The sequence below is a fragment of the Lepisma saccharinum genome, chromosome 11 (genome assembly GCF_977018435.1).
Source record: "Lepisma saccharinum chromosome 11, izLepSacc3.1, whole genome shotgun sequence".
In the NCBI taxonomy this organism is placed as follows: Eukaryota; Metazoa; Arthropoda; class Insecta; order Zygentoma; family Lepismatidae; genus Lepisma; species Lepisma saccharinum.
Genome location: NC_139239.1, coordinates 28039919 through 28056034, shown reverse-complemented (window position 1 = coordinate 28056034; position 16116 = coordinate 28039919). Strand labels below are relative to the sequence as shown.

At 36.3% G+C, this 16116-nt stretch overlaps 1 protein-coding gene across 3 annotated transcripts in view; it reads left to right on the top strand.

Annotated features, from left to right (window-relative positions):
- The window catches only part of LOC145994693 (uncharacterized), a 115541-nt gene extending 100109 nt beyond the window's left edge, over window positions 1-15432 (top strand). For all 3 annotated transcript variants that reach the window (XM_083130853.1, XM_083130854.1, XM_083130855.1), the window contains exon 4: window positions 12821-15432. In XM_083130853.1, coding sequence (XP_082986979.1) covers window positions 12821-12978 — 158 coding nt within the window. In that variant the 3' untranslated portion in view covers window positions 12979-15432. The remainder of the gene's footprint in view (window positions 1-12820) is intronic.
- Window positions 15433-16116: the final 684 nt, after the last annotated feature.

Genomic DNA, 16116 nt, shown 5'->3' with positions numbered 1-16116 from the left:
TACACACGGAGTTTACGCGAGACTACTCTTCTCCCTTCCTCGATAGCTTAGGACCACGTGACAGTGAGAGTCCAGATCTTGTACTCAACATACGCCACTGTTAAGAGTTTAAGCAGGACAGAATGTAAAATGCATTCCATTCGCCGTAATGTGCAATGCACGATTTTCTATTTTACATTAAGAGGCGCGGGCCTTTTAATTAATTTATTCACGTAAGTGATTTGCACTTGAAAAAAAATACAGATTCTTTAATTCTTTGTGCATTACACGTTTTCCTGCCTTTCGCTTTCGACATTTTTTTTGGTATTCTTTCAGTGCTGTGGATTTATTCAAGACCTTTCTCATTTATATATTAATGTGGAAAGTTGAACGGAATGTAACTCACTCCTTCCCTTCAGTTAAGTGCACCTGAATTGCTCTGTGGATTTTTTTAAAAAACGGATTTTATTACAAGAATATTTGCATAATTCACAGTGGTTTTTCAGTGTGAAAATTGATTGTAATGGCATGCGAGAAATAGTTTCTCTGCATAAAGGCAGTCAAGATGCTAGATGGCAGTAAGGAGCGTATGCATTCTTATCGGACACCTACTCGTCTCAAAATAAGAAGAATTTGTAGTTGTAACAGACTTTGCCACAAATATAAATTTTGCATTAGATATTTAAAATTGGAAGTGTAAGTATCAACCGTCCTCTCCCTAAACATAATTGCTCTCAGACACTCGTCATTATTTTTTCATTGTTACATAAAGTGAGTAAAGAACAGGAGCCGTTCGGTCCTTGTAAAGACCACAGACAACACAGGACGGGCCCCAAGTTACAGGCGCAGTTAAACGAATTTTTACAAGCATAAACTTTATATGAGATGTTTAAAATTGTAATATAAATAACTAACATCCTCCCCCTAAACATTCTTGTTCTTTGACACTCTATTTGTTGTTTTTCCATTATATTGGCCAAAAAGAGTGAAGAATTTTTGGAGCTATTCGGTCCTTGTAAGGACCACAGACTCAACGCAGGACGGGCCCCAAGCGACAGTCGACAGTCGCAGAATTCAAACTGCAACAATGAATCATCCTACAACAGTGGAAGCCAAGGAAACGACACTTCACAATAACGAATAACAACCACCAAATAACCAGTCAGCCAGATTAAAAATACAACCCTTTCTCCTCCCTTCATGTTCGTACTTTAATGTATTTTTTCGTATTTGTACTATTGATATGGTGCCTTTTGGTACGAGACACATTTTCGAAGACGCTGTTGAGCCTCAAGGTCCTGTGGAATGTTAGTATGATCCAAAAAGGATTCAAAACACCGCCCTCCCGCGCCATCAAAACCACTTATACTGGAGAATATAAACATATATTTTAAACTGTTTCTTCTTTCCATTGCATTCAGTATATTTTCAAGATATCTTTGATGTGGATATCGAGTTTAAAATTGGATTCGAACAACAATATTCCTCCACTGGCACTGGCGTATGCAGGGGGGGGGGCTGATGGGCCTACAGCCCCGCCTGAAATTTTCAAACGAAAGCAGAAAAAGAACTCGTGAAAAACTTAAGTGGTGATGCAATGATTACCTTTTTGTCTTTGAACACTTTTTGAAACGAAAGTTAACGGCAATTTAGGAAATATTTTGTAATGTATTCTGCTCTCCCCTTCCCCCCACTAGAATGCAACTATGTAGGCCTATTATCCACTCAGCAGCCATCGGGAAGCCCTGGATGCACAATGGTGTGGTCTACAATACACTACTGCCATCTGTGGTTTAGAGTGGTACGAGCTATGAAACATCGATTCTGCGTTCGAACGCTGGTAAATCACTACTGAATGCTTGAAATAACCTTTTTTACTGTAGCATCAGGATATATGTGCGGTTTCACCATGGCTTAACATTCGATACTAGCGCCACAAATATGGTTACGGATCGGTATCTACTACATCAATCGTCCATTATGGCGCAGTCAAAAAATAAGTGCAAACATGCACCAAAAATTTATTAATTTATCAGCATGTATGTGCTGTGTACGATTCGATGCACAAAATTGCACCCACCAAGCGATCGAATCATATTAATTGGGGAAAGAGCCCCAATTAGTGAACGCTTCAGTTGAAATGCTTGCACGTGCTCACATGTGGATAATCCATGTTTACCACTCTCATGCACCGATTCGTCATTAGAGGGGAAGGCGGGCTGGGCTGTTTACCTATGTCGCAGTGAAAGCTGTCGTGGTACGCACCAGTTGGAGCTAATATGCGCGTGTTCGCACATTCGCTTGCCTTCCCTCGCGGTTGCATTACTTATCTCCTTGCAACGTTGTGACAGGAAAAATGTGTTAACTTCCAGTTTCCTTCTGCACGCGCATGTCACGCCTTTTGAGAGCCTGAAGACGTTTCCAGAACCACAAATCGTGACAGATCAAACTAAACAGAAATCCTTATCTTTTCCCACTGTTGCCAGCTTTGCTCATTGTAGCCAAATCTGGTCCTGTTGCACTTTAGCTTGGCTCGTAAGATCATGAACTGCTTCAATAAAGGGGCATCCTAGCTCGTCGGGGGAAATTCCAATTTATATATACTCTGTAAGTCGATCTGTGCTGTTTCCCAAAGAAACCGATTTGAGTGGGCGAGTCGAAACACAAAAGGGGAAGCTGGTAGAAATACGTACGCTGTAAGTTTAAGATCAGTATTTCATGAATTCTAAAAGATAAGCTATGAAATTTGATCTTGAAATATTATTTATTAATTAATACACGAATGGATTAAAAGTCATTAATTGTTGCGCCTAGGGAACTCAAGTAGCCTAACAACACTGCAAAAATTTATAATATCACGTTTATTGTTCTGATTTAATGATGCATGTGATGCAGAAAACACACACACATTAAAAGCACATAACTGTATTCGTTATTAAAAAAAAGTCAATGGAAATTTCCCTAAACAAACTCGAAATATTTTTAAAAAATAAAACAATTTTAAAATTCAGGCGCCATTGCGCTCGGGCACCCTGTATTTTTCCACCCCTGTGCCGAACTATTTTTTCTAAAATTTGGCATGTGGAGATGTAGTACACCACTCCTAGAGTAGCATGCAATCAAAATCTCAATTTGCACCAAACTTGGACTCCCCCCTTCCCCCCTGTTCATATGTTGTGTATAAAGCAGTGCGAGTGTTACTTAGAAATGATTTTCTGTGAGGTGAAGTACCCGACCGAAATTCGCCTCTCCCAACTGCAACTTCTGGATCCCCCACTGTTCGGATCACACTTTAAACTGCAGGTCCAGCCCCGAATAGCTCATCTGGGCATAAATTGGACATAAAACTGTACGAGCGAGACCACGAATGAGGGAAGATAATATGGGCAGGAAGTGAGGATTGCACGTAATATTTTGAGATTGGTCATCTCAATAAACGACGCCAGAACAAAGAATTGACATCTAAAGGGGCGAAAATATCTAATAGCGGGAGTCAAATTTAATGTGTGTATTTATCCGTCTCAAAAATATACAAAAATGTGCATTTGTGCGAAAATGTTAACTAGAGGAAGTGAACGTCATCTCTGAAGCGTTCCCCGAGTTACACTGTGATTCAAAGAAGATTATATGTGTTTTGCTTGGCCTTCTGATTCTAGAGACCATCTTCTGAGAAGGTAATATGCCCTCAACAACATCTCCCAGTTCTCCTTAATTAATATTTCATTCCGCCTCATGTATGGGCAAGCTGTAGGTGACCCATCGCGCATTCCAACGCCCAACATGGGAGCCCTTCCTACGCGAGACCTTGCAGGTTCTTGACTAATGGTCTCGCTAGCTCTACGCAAAAGGAAGCGAACCATATTACGCATGTTTTTCCTTCTGCAGGCAGCAAGGAACTGAACCACAATTAAAGAAGCAATTCCAGTAACTGGAACCGCGATAGCTTCCCTCCACATTCCAGGAGACCGCACGTCAGACACACGACGAAGGTCATCCAGCAGCATCAGATGTTTCCTCTCCAAGAAAATTGACCGTGAAAGCCTACGCAGTACAGTGTAATTACGTACTACATACGTTGAAAATTAGAGATGTATCAGGCTAAATAGTTAATTGCATTGTCCCACTATATATTTTTTTCATACTGCATACCCTAGTTGGGCATGTTTGAGCAAATGGGGTATTCATGTTGCGGCTAATATTTCAAAGATTACAAAACTTGGTGCAGGATCATCCTAATCAGTTTAACAACATTTCAAAGATATTTTCAGCTGATATCATAAAAAAAAGTACAATGTAATTAATGTAAACAGTAATGCGATCTCTGTTTATGTTGGTATTTTTTGTTCTTATTTTTAGCACTAGTTTGCTGTTTTTACTATTGTTTCTTTCCTGTTTAATATGTATTGGAAATTTCAATAATTAAATAAAGAAATGAACTTGTTTTCGATATCTTCAGTAGTACCAGCTTTGCTTAAAGTAAAGGAGAAAGTCAGAGGCATGAAAAAGTTGAAGATACAGAATCTGCTGCCATCTGTTGGTGACCTAAAATTTCATCCAGAGCTATGAGTTCTAGAATGTGACGGATAGCAACTGTAGTTTGCGTATTAAATGATTTATTGCGAACATAGACATGCGAGCCTGTTTGGTGGTGTCATCTAATTTAAGTCTACAATAGAACAGAGATTATGACAGTATTTTATTTGTTCTCTAAAGTAGCAACAGATTTATTATTTTCCTTTTGCAGGAGGAGAGGTCTGTCGACATGGTTTAAAAAGTCTGGTGTCGTCCCGGGGGGAGCGGGGGGGGGGGGTTGTAGAGGTTATACCCTCCTCTGATATGACTAAACTTATCCTAACACAAGGTTGTTTACTATATTATCGTTATATATCATTTTGTAATAAATTACTTTCTGATATGTATCAGTGGCGGTGATTAGGGCGCGATGGGGTTCCCCACTTTTCGCCACTTTTGGCCCCGCACTATGCTAAATCATATCTACTAGTTACGTTCCTCATCATATATATCAGAAACAGCCTGATAAAAGAAACTGTGAAGGGCCTCCACCAAAAAAAAAAAAATCGCCGAAAAAGGTAAGGAAAGTGTGTCTACTATCTAAATGTTAAGCCTTTGGGAATTTTCTTGAAGAAAGTGTAGTTACTACACTTTCCACAATGAACCTGTCGGTAATTGTCCAGTAGATGGACCGTGCATATGTAGTGACATATTTAATCTTAATTGTAAATAATATCGTTTATAATAAATTGTGTACGTAAGTACAGTCTACTGCTCAGTTCTCTGTTTCCGTCTGAACCACCTTAGTATTTACTATATATTGTAGTTACGGTGTTCACTTTTCATATATACTGTAGAAATTTAGACGCATAATTTTACTCCTGCTATAGCGCTGCAATTTTCGTCCTATAACTTTATTTCACTGTGCTATTCTCCCTGCAAACCTATCTGCGATATGTTCGATTGAGAATGACTACTGATTCTAAAATCAGGTATACCATTTCAACTGCTGAAAATTGGTGGTTAACATATTGAGCTAATAAAGCTCCTAGTAAAAAATAATTTAAAAAATGGGGGGCCCCACAAAACATTTTGCCCAGGGGCCTCCACAAACCTTGATACGGCCCTGCGTGTACTGATAAGCCATTAGGTGAAACGGGAATACACTGCACAATTGAAATACACATACAGTAATTTCTCTGTGTGAAAAGAAAATACGCACGCGTATGATTGTGAACATTTATCAATCAACTGCGTAGTTTTTCTTAGTTTTACTATTTGTAGGACGGACGTGTCACATGAACTATTGAAAGTGAAAGAAAAATGTAAGTACATATCGGTCCCCTCCCCTCAAATGAGTTACAGCAGTGGCGGTCCCTCCATGGAACAGAGGGAACAGGCTGTTCCCTTCTACTTATCGCCCTTTTTAGCTATTTAAATTATCTATAATAACATAATAAGAACACTTCTTTCTTCCGAAATCAACACGCCGAAGAAAAACTTTCACCCTGACTGGAAGTTTGTTTACTTGCGTCGTCCCACCCTCTGCTCTGACGCCGAGTATTTCCGACCACGCGCGAAGGTAAACGATCCTCATGGAGCCACTTCCCACCGCGGAAGCTGAACTCTCAAGCTGTTCCCTACGAGAGACATAGCGAATTCGTTTTCCTTCGAGTTTTTGCTATGTGCTAAAGCTTAATTGCGTCGTAGTGATAGTTTGGAGTGTAGTAAGTCTATAGTTTCCTAATCTCATTGCAAAATTGCGTCTGCCAGTCATAACGAACTGGAAAAATCTTCTAGAGTCTAAGCGTCTGCTAAATGCCTTGGCTAAACGCTGCGAAATAGCTTCCGAGGGAACAGCTCGCATCCACCTGTTCCACCAGCAAGACAAGCGCAGCGCAGGACAAGAACGCGAATGTTGTATGATCGACCGGCTGAAGACGAAAGCTTTTAGTACATTGAACTTTACAGAAAAGACAGCAGACATACACCTATCCTAACCTAATTAGAAACTAAAACGAAATGGTACACAAGGCATTTCAAACAAGTTACTACAACTCTTCCAGTGGCAAATTTTTGTTGTCCTTGTTTGTTCCCGAGAGGGAGTTTGGAACAGTTCGGGTTTTGTCACAATTTCTACAAATCTAGCTGACGTCATGAAAAAACTCGGCCATCTGATTTCCATTATTGCATTGACGTTTGAATTACAATGCTCAACTCTGATGAAACCGGTTTCGACAAAACATTTTTTTTTCTGATCAATCATAAATTGCTTTTATTAATTTTTCCTTTGTTGCGCATCAACAATTTTGTTTTTAATGTTTTGTTTACATTATATCATATTTGCTTTAACATTGGTATTTTCATAACTTTAACGTGCTTCATGTATGTCACTTCTGAAAATGTTTAACATACGTTTCGTATGTTTATTTGGTTCATTTCAACAAGGGTTGAATTTTACTTGGTTTACTGTATTATATTACGACAGGTATGGGAGGGGGCAAGTGCAGGTCACCTGATTTTGCACCGCACGCCACTGAGTTACAGGGACCTTTTTGAACGGCTGACATTGAACTGGCAAATAGTAAAATATTTGTTTATTCTTGTTCTCACTTCTTAGACATTTTCTAAACAAATTGGAATAATTATGGTGACGTTTCCACAGGAATAACGGAGAAAATCGTAATTTCTGTTGTACAAATGAAGGCCCTCAGTAATTTTTGAGAGTGAGGCCCATATCCAGAATTTTATTTCGAGGGGCTCATCCCTTATCAGTAGCCGCCATCTAAAGGCGAAAAAGTGGGGTAGAAGCCCTGAAGATGTATTTCTCAGTATATTATAACTTATAAATTAGATATTTGTAGGATTTCGGGGACCAGGGGGGACCCCCCCTTGCTATTTGCCTGGTGAAGAGAGGTATTAAAATATATTTGGGAACGCTAGCCTTTTTTTGCACGTGGAACCCTTGCAATTGTAGTAAGGTAAAAGAGAATAAAAAAGTTAAGTAAAGGATCTTTTTGAGCAACTTTCCAAACAATTACAATTTCCTATATTGATAAAGGTAAATTGTTACTTAGTGTAATCAACAGCACTCAAGGCGATATCTCTGCATCTTGTCAATTTTTAAAAAGTGCACTTACTTTCGACTTGTCTGCTACAAAGAGAAACTTTTCACAACTGCTTCATTTGCGCCATCTCTTGAGTGGCTTTGAAACTACGTGCATGGCCTTGCAGCAAACTGTTTTCTCGTTTTGTAAATACCTCAACAGCATAACTTTGGACGAGCTTCGAAAAGACGACTACTGTTCAAATTTTACCATGGAGTTACGTTGCTTGCAGTTCTGATGTTGCAATAAATGCACGGTAGAAATGAAAGCATTCATCATCACGCCAGAATTCCGCCACGTACTGGCTATATTTTCGCCTCGCAATCGCACGAGGCATTGTCCTTGCAAAAACTAGGTTGTTTTCCTGCCATGACTAAAAAGGCCGAGTGATGTGGATTTCTTTATTTTTTCAGTGTAGGTTTCCTGGAAATAGCGTGAACCGTTTGCTGTGCCATTTCCCTTACACAACTGTTCAACACGAAAAATGATAAATGTAAAAATAGACGATTTTGTTCGAAATTCAGGATTCTTCTTCATGGACGGATGTTGCTAAATAAGTTAGCAAGCACCATGACTGTGCTATAACAGATGAACGTATACGCAGTGGCGGTGATTAGGGGGAGCGGGGGGCAGTTGCCCACCCACTTTTTGCTACATTTGCCCCCACACTATGCTAAACCTTATCTACAAAGATCAATATACTGTCTTTGCTTCCCCAGTTTTGTCGCCTTGCCCCCCCCCCCCCCCCCCCGGGTTTGGAACCCAATCAACGCCACTGCGTATACGTTTATCGGTGGTGCTATGATTCGAGTTATTGCTGGTGAAGTGTTTTCGCAAGATGTAGGCTACTAGAGGCGTCTCGTGAACGCATGCGTCAATTGTGGGAAAAAGGACAGCTTGCTCTGCGACGACATTCATGAGCATTTCTACATTCTAACTTCCTCATATAGGAGAAGTGAAGAACTCAATATGCTGACCAAGAGTCTGAAGAAGACCTTGCTAGAAGGTTGAAACGTTACGTTTAGTTTATGTTTTATAATAAAATAAATTTCTGCCTTGGTCAGCATATTGAGTTTTTCATATCATGGAAACAAGGCTTAATGGTGTTATAATATGAGAAGTATTTATTTTACACGAGAGCGCTGAACTAAGCTTATATTACATTACTTGGATCTGAAGTGACGCATGTATCAATTGTGGGAAAAGAATTATTACTTTCTTTCACCTCAGATCCAAGAAATGTAATATAAGCTTAGTTCAGCGCTATCGTGTAAAAGAAATACTCTCATATATGAAGAAATTCGAATGTAGAAATGCTTATGAATGTCGTCGCAGAGCAAGCTGTCCTTTTTCCCACAATTGACGCATGCGTTCACGAGACGCTTCTGGCTACACTGCAGATAAATATCAGTATACATAAATATTTGCTTTCTCAAACAGCTAAGTCGTTCATTTAAAGGACCTGTTTTATGATCTTCCGAAGTTAAACGTAAACTTAAATCGAACAGGTGTTCTCTGGTTACCAGCCAGGTCAAATCGCCATTAGCTTCCAATGTTTTGAGCGCATACATTGCTCTCAACTTCAAGGAATGTAAAACTGGAGACCAGTGTATTGTTATATATATAACTATGATGGGGCGGAGCTTGGGCTTTTTAATACTCTGCAAATATCTGTAACTGCCATATATGACACTCGACTGCAGTATTTAGTTCACCTTTCTCTATATCCGCCACAAAAGTATGGAATGCACTACCAATCAATATTAAATCCGCAGTAGTTTCAAACTAAAAAAGAGTTGCTTCTGAAATAACAGCAACAGAACAGTGTCACATACTGGAAGTAAATTGACACCTCAACAAGTTGTATACTTCTTGTATTTTATATTTGTAACTGTTGTTATTTTATTACTATTTTTAAATTATCTTTACTTAAAGGTTGTATGTTAACTTGAATGTCTGTAGCTTTTCCCTTTATAGTTTCATCTGCTCATATCTTTCTACATTTCTAAAATTGTAATCGTATTATAATTGCAATTATTGTAATGTGTATATCGTTAATAGGTGTATGTGAAATCTTTATTTTTCTGTTCACATGTTCATGTATATTATTTATGCTTATATTATCTTATGTATGTAATACTAATAGTATTAATTCCTTTATTTTGTACGAGAGGTTCAGCCCATTGTTATTATTTAATATTCTTTGCTCTCGAACTCCAACTAGTTTTAAAATGACATACAAATTTATGATTTTTGAAAGATAAAATATTTGCATTTCCATATTCTATGTTTTTGGTAGAATATTTCCATCATTTTCTTATAACATTCATGACGTCATGAACCCAGTGGCGTGCTCAGGATTTTCGAAAGAAGGGGTTACTTATACTGTTTTTAGTAATCAATCTTCATTTTGCCATCTTGTCCTTCCTTTGACGTTCTTTCTTAGTAATACTGGACCAAAGAGGGGGTTATGATCCCCACAATCCCCTCCCTTGGGTACGCCACTCCATGAACCTTCTCTCTGCCTTCACAATAATTCCACCCATATTTATAAGTGCCTTTGAGTGTAAAGAGTTACGTTTTGATGATTCCTTGGCGGCTTTTAGCATTGTAATTGCCTGAACCTTCAGAAAACTTACCAAGAGTACCCTGACATGCCATCAAAGTACCGCTTCTTATGGATGGAAGAAAAAGCCCCCCCCCCGCCCCGTTCACCTCGCTTTATCTCACCATTAGACGACAATTGATTTACAACATCGACAGGCCTCTTCTCAGGAAATGACGCTCCCAGGAAGTGCTGTACGAACTCTTGGCACATTGGGTGTTTTGCACCTCATGCATTTTAATGGGTTCGTATTATGGCCTCCGCTGGCGTTATGACCCTCACGACGAGGTAAATGACTCCATTCCTCCCTTCTTGCGATCTATGGCCTCATGAATATGGTTCTGTGATTAAAATGTTCATATAGTCACCTTTAGTGCAGAGGGGGAGATACCCTCACACTTAATCCAGCTTCATGTGGTTGTAATTAGAGATATTTTCCTTGCTTTTCCATGTATCACTACCCATTTCACCGTACTATTGGTACTTCAATGCTTAATTAATGTGATTATCAGGGAATGGATTTACATGTAAATACATATGTTCATATTGTGCTAAAACCCATGTTATCTTTGCGAATGTAAGCATGAAAATTCTATTTTTATTTTCAATATTTTTGCAAATGTTAGCTTTTAGTACATATTTTACATATCTGAGTTATTCTTATATGTAATTTCCATATTTTAAAACACTTTTGCGACATATATTCCATATTCATGTTATTTCTACATTTTCCTTCTTGCGTTAAATACTAAAGGTTTTCCGTACATCTGTATGCTGTTCTTTTTGTACTCTATTTTAAAGTTTGAAGTGCTACAACGTCAGGGATCCCTGGTTCAAATCCCGGACTGGACATGGGTTTTCTTTGTGAGTGTCCCTTCATCAATTTCATCATATTATTACTCATCCTCATCTTCGCGATTAGCCAAAAGTGGCAGAAAAACAAAGTAAAATAAACTAAATCAATCAATTAAGTGAAATCTCTTCCATATATTAAATGTACTGCCATTATTTCATGCGATATTGAATGCAGTTTAAGTCAACATAAATCTGTATTTAGGGGCAACAGGAGGATTGGTTGAATTAGGTTATTTTACGTCGCTTTTCTACTACTTTTGGCGACGAATAGAGTTAATTGATGAAAGGATACTTACCAACAACACCCATGCCAAAAAAAAAACGAACATTCGGTGACGAGAGATCGGAGTTCATCAATATGAAGGTCAGATCTTAAATAAAATAGACCCTCTTAATCAAAAAACTAAAAAGCAATAAAATATCTGGAGACTAAAATTTACATACCTGTGCTAAAAGCTGAGGTGGTATAGAGACACTCAGTCCACGAATGGACAAAGCTCCACAAAGGATTATGCTGGCTGTGAATCTAGATGCCAGAACCTCGTTAGCTTGCAAGAATGAAGTTACGGCAGTGTTGCCACATGAAGAGAAATTTCCCTTTTGCCAGGAAATTCGGACCGAAATTTTAGCCAAAAGGGAAAAGAGAATTTCGATTGAGAAAACCACAATTTCAGGGAAATTTTAAGACATCTGACTACATTATTACAGCTTATGTTAAGTTCCAATTTCATATTCACATTTTAATTTTTTTCTATTCGCTTTTCTGCACCTTCGGATAATAGTAACGATGAGGTTTAACGATTAACTGAATTCCTGACCAGGATCCAAACCGGGACATCTGGTCAGGAAGCGATGAAAGTGACATGTACAGTGAAAAATTTAACATTTTGTATTCACACGGAATAATAATAATAATAATAATAATAATTACAGCTACTGCTACTTCCATTACTAATACTTATTATTGTTATTGTATGATTTGCTTAGGTGAAGGGAAAAATTGGTCCGAATTGCCCCTTGGAAAGGGAAATTGTGTCCTCATATTGTGGCAACACTGGGTTACGGATGTGTACTTAGTGGAAGAGGGCTTGATTGTTCAGTACCTTCTCAGAAGGTGCCTTGCATTATGTGTCAAAGTTCCCTCTTCGAAGGAAATGTATACAAATATTCATATTATATAAATATATAATTCAGCTGTGTAATTTTTTCACTGTTTGATTCTTACAGATGAGTGTGGAAATTGAACTGAATGGCCATATGGAAATCCATGACATGCTATTAACAACTTCAAGAAAGTTCAAACTTTTAGTTTTAAGATAAAAATAAAATTATGTGTCAGTGATTCTTATATTCATTAACATTTTGTTAAGTGTGTTCATTTTCAATTAAATTGATCCATGTATCTTAATAGTCTTTTTCCAGTTGTTATTCTTGTCTTGCCATTTATGATAACACTTCATATTTCTATTCACAGTTGCGTTAAAGTACATGATACAAATTTTACTTCAAGTAAATGTAGCTTTGGCTTCCAGCATTGCATGCAAGTTCTCTAGAAACTGAGCAAATTGTGGTTTCATTACATTTTCCTGTGGTGGTGAATAGGTCAGTATGATACTCAGTACAGAGCTTTTAGGAACCATAATCAGTGTAATATGAATTTTCACAAGGAAAGTGATCAGCAGAATAGGTTGTTTCTTACTTTTGTCAGTTTATTACAGCCAGTTTAACTATTTCTAACTTGTTTTGTTGTCTTATTTTACAGGTGACGAAATTTTGGCCGTAAATGGAAAAGCTCTTCATGGTTTCAGTCACCTTGAAGCCATTGGTGTATTTAAGGAAATCAAGAGTGGACAAGTGCAGTTACACATAGGCAGAAGAATTCCAAAAAAACGTAAGGAGAAGGAACACCAACTTGTGTAAAATGCCAGAACAGTGAAGAACTTATTGTCTAGATGCACCAAAGATTAATTAAATAAAGTAGTAAGTAATGAAACATACTTTGAGTTCCTAATTGTCAAAGAACTTAGTAAAATTTAGCCACAAAATTGTTTTTTCTATTGGTATTCATGACGTTCGACGATTCACAACACCAAGAAAATGAGTGAAAATAAAGATGCTAACATAGTAAACATGAAAAGTTCTGTTGGATTTATGAAAATTAAACATGGAAAGAGTGTCATGCATTCTAGTTCTTTGACAAGTTTCATTTCAATGAGTAACCCATGCTGTAATGTATTTATTGAATATGGAATACAGGATAATACAAGAAACAAATAAACATTTGAGTTAGAACACATAAAATTTTAAAAAGAAACAATGTATGTACTCCTTAATTGATCATATTATTTATTTAGGACCATCACATCAATTTGCAAGAACAGTATGGTAAAATTTGCTAAAAACAAAATTTTTAACTAGCTTTTACAATCATGAATATATATCATCAGGCAAGTTTAAGTAATATTTCATGAATAAAATTTCGATTTGATAGTTGTGGAGAGGAAACTTGTAGATACCAAAAGATTATTAAGAGAAAGCTGTCACCAATTTTGCATGTTGTGAAATAAGTTCATTATTTGCATTTTTTTAAACAAATAAAACATAATTCATGTTCAATGCAAAGTAACGGCATATTAAAATACTTCAACATATTCACGCTGTTCATGAAATTTAATCTAACAGTTGTATAAAGTTTCCTATTAAAGTCATATTTGCAAATTGCTTAATTATAATGAAATCACCCAGTTTTACATGGTTACTAATACAAAATTTTCAAACTACAATCATTTGTATGCTTATCAGTTAATGATGAATCATCCTTCATGCATAGTGGCGATTACTGTAAATATGCATCATAATGACTTTCTTCCATAATTTGACATTCCAAAGTTGATAACATTTGTTGTATATTGCTTAAATATTTATGGTAGACTGTACACGTGTGTATGTGCATGTACAAAAGCTATATATGTGTGCTGTGATGTGAATTGCTCAATATATAATCTTACAGTGTAACATCAGTTTCGTGATTCAACACCTAATGAAATAAAAGGCATCTAGCATCTCAAGTGAACACTATGTGTTTTAGTCTTGGCAGTCATTTCTTGTAATAAAATATATATAATGAAAATTTGCCTGTAAAATTGATAGTTCATTACTTTAGTGAGGTGATTATTACATCAGGATCATCTTGATGGAGAAAATTATTTCAACAAATGTAAAAATATATGTTTAAAATATTGCCACAAATATTTATGTATTGGTATATTTTTTTGTTCAATTGTATTACAGAACTTAGGTTTTTGCAATAAATATTTGATTAAATGATTGTGAAAATCCATTGAACGTCTGACCCACATTGATGAAATTAATCATGGGATCAGCACTGTTCTTATCATGCATTTGTTAAGTTACTTCATACCATTTGACGAAGATTTCATGAAATCAAAGAGATTTTGTTGCTATCCATATCTAAGAGTTTTCTTTCATTCTAAAATTATATCTTAAATTTTTCACACAAAGAAGCTAGTTCTCTTCTTACTTAAAGAACATTACATACATATTATGGTAACCAAATCACGTAGACTCTTCATGTAATGCGTTCTACCAAATGATAAATTTCCAATTTTAGTATATATCTCACTGAATATTTACTCTTTGTACATTGTCCAGTGTTGCACAATTCTTTCTAATAATTGCATAATTTTCCTCATCATTTTATTGCACGAACTTATGAAGGTATTTCATATCTAGTCCAGTGTTTTACACAGTAATAATGTTTATTTTATAGTATATCATACAAATGATATTTTTAAATTATAGATTCTATTAAAACCGTACTGTTTTATTATCTTTAGTGTATCTAATTCTTTCTTAAAAGTTATTCTTGTTTTACCATTGCATTTTATATTTCTGTGTAATTTAAATGTACATGGTAGTGAGTATTTCCTTGGTTTGTAAATATCTAGTAACAAGGAAAGGTAACTGAATGTAACTTAACATTGTTTTATATAGATATTTGTGTATTGTCATGTTTCTAATACATGTACTGTACATATTTGTGAATATATAAATGAACAGCAGCTGTGTCAAAAAAATTATTAGTATTGTAAGTATGTGTGTTTGTTAATGTGCTTTGGATCCTTGCATGGTACAAGGAACAGACATTTCAATATGAAGATTTTAATATTTAAGTCTTGAATAATTCCTATTCACATTTGTATGCCAAAAAAAACTGAACATCTTGTGTTGTGTATTACAATGTGAGCATACATTGTATCGTAATGCATACGTATTTTAGTCTTACATTCTTGTAAAAGTCTGTTCAACTTTAACTTGTACAATTTTGTCATAGATTCATGTAATGTATTTCTATAAGACACATTAATAAAAAAAAACTTTGAATATTAAAAGTAGGATATAATTATGATCCAGTTCTCAAAATTTAGCAGAAGTTTCATATCATTTTTATACAATACAACAGGTATATAAGACGTAAGCGAGTTACTAAAGATATATCCGCGAAACTTGTAAATGTTCTATTAATTTCGGTGGCCTCTTGTCACCTTCCACTTGGGAACTCGATGCTTTTCTGTTAGGTTGACTTCCAGTTCCTGTTGTTGTTTCCTCGACTACCGCTAGGGGTGCTGGTGTAGCCATTTTGTCTGCTTCGTGCGACAGTAGCGTACGCAGGATTTCATCAAGGTGGGGGGGGGGTTATTTCTAAAACTTTCTCCAAATTCACATTACCATTGTTTTATTATACTTTAATAAAATAATAAATAATAATAATAATCACAATTAATTAATAATACTTACAATTAATTAATTAGCTGAATTACTAGTAATACCACTACCACTATTAAGTAGTAGAGATCTGCATAAATATAGTATTTATGAAAACAATAGAACGAAATTACTTTCTAGTCATTCCATTTCTATCAAATTCTGGGAGCATTTATTTGTTTCTTTGTTACGAAATAATTGTCTGGTCAACGAGGTGAGACATTTTAAGGATTAAGAAAATCCATAAAAACAAGAAAATATATTAAAATAAAT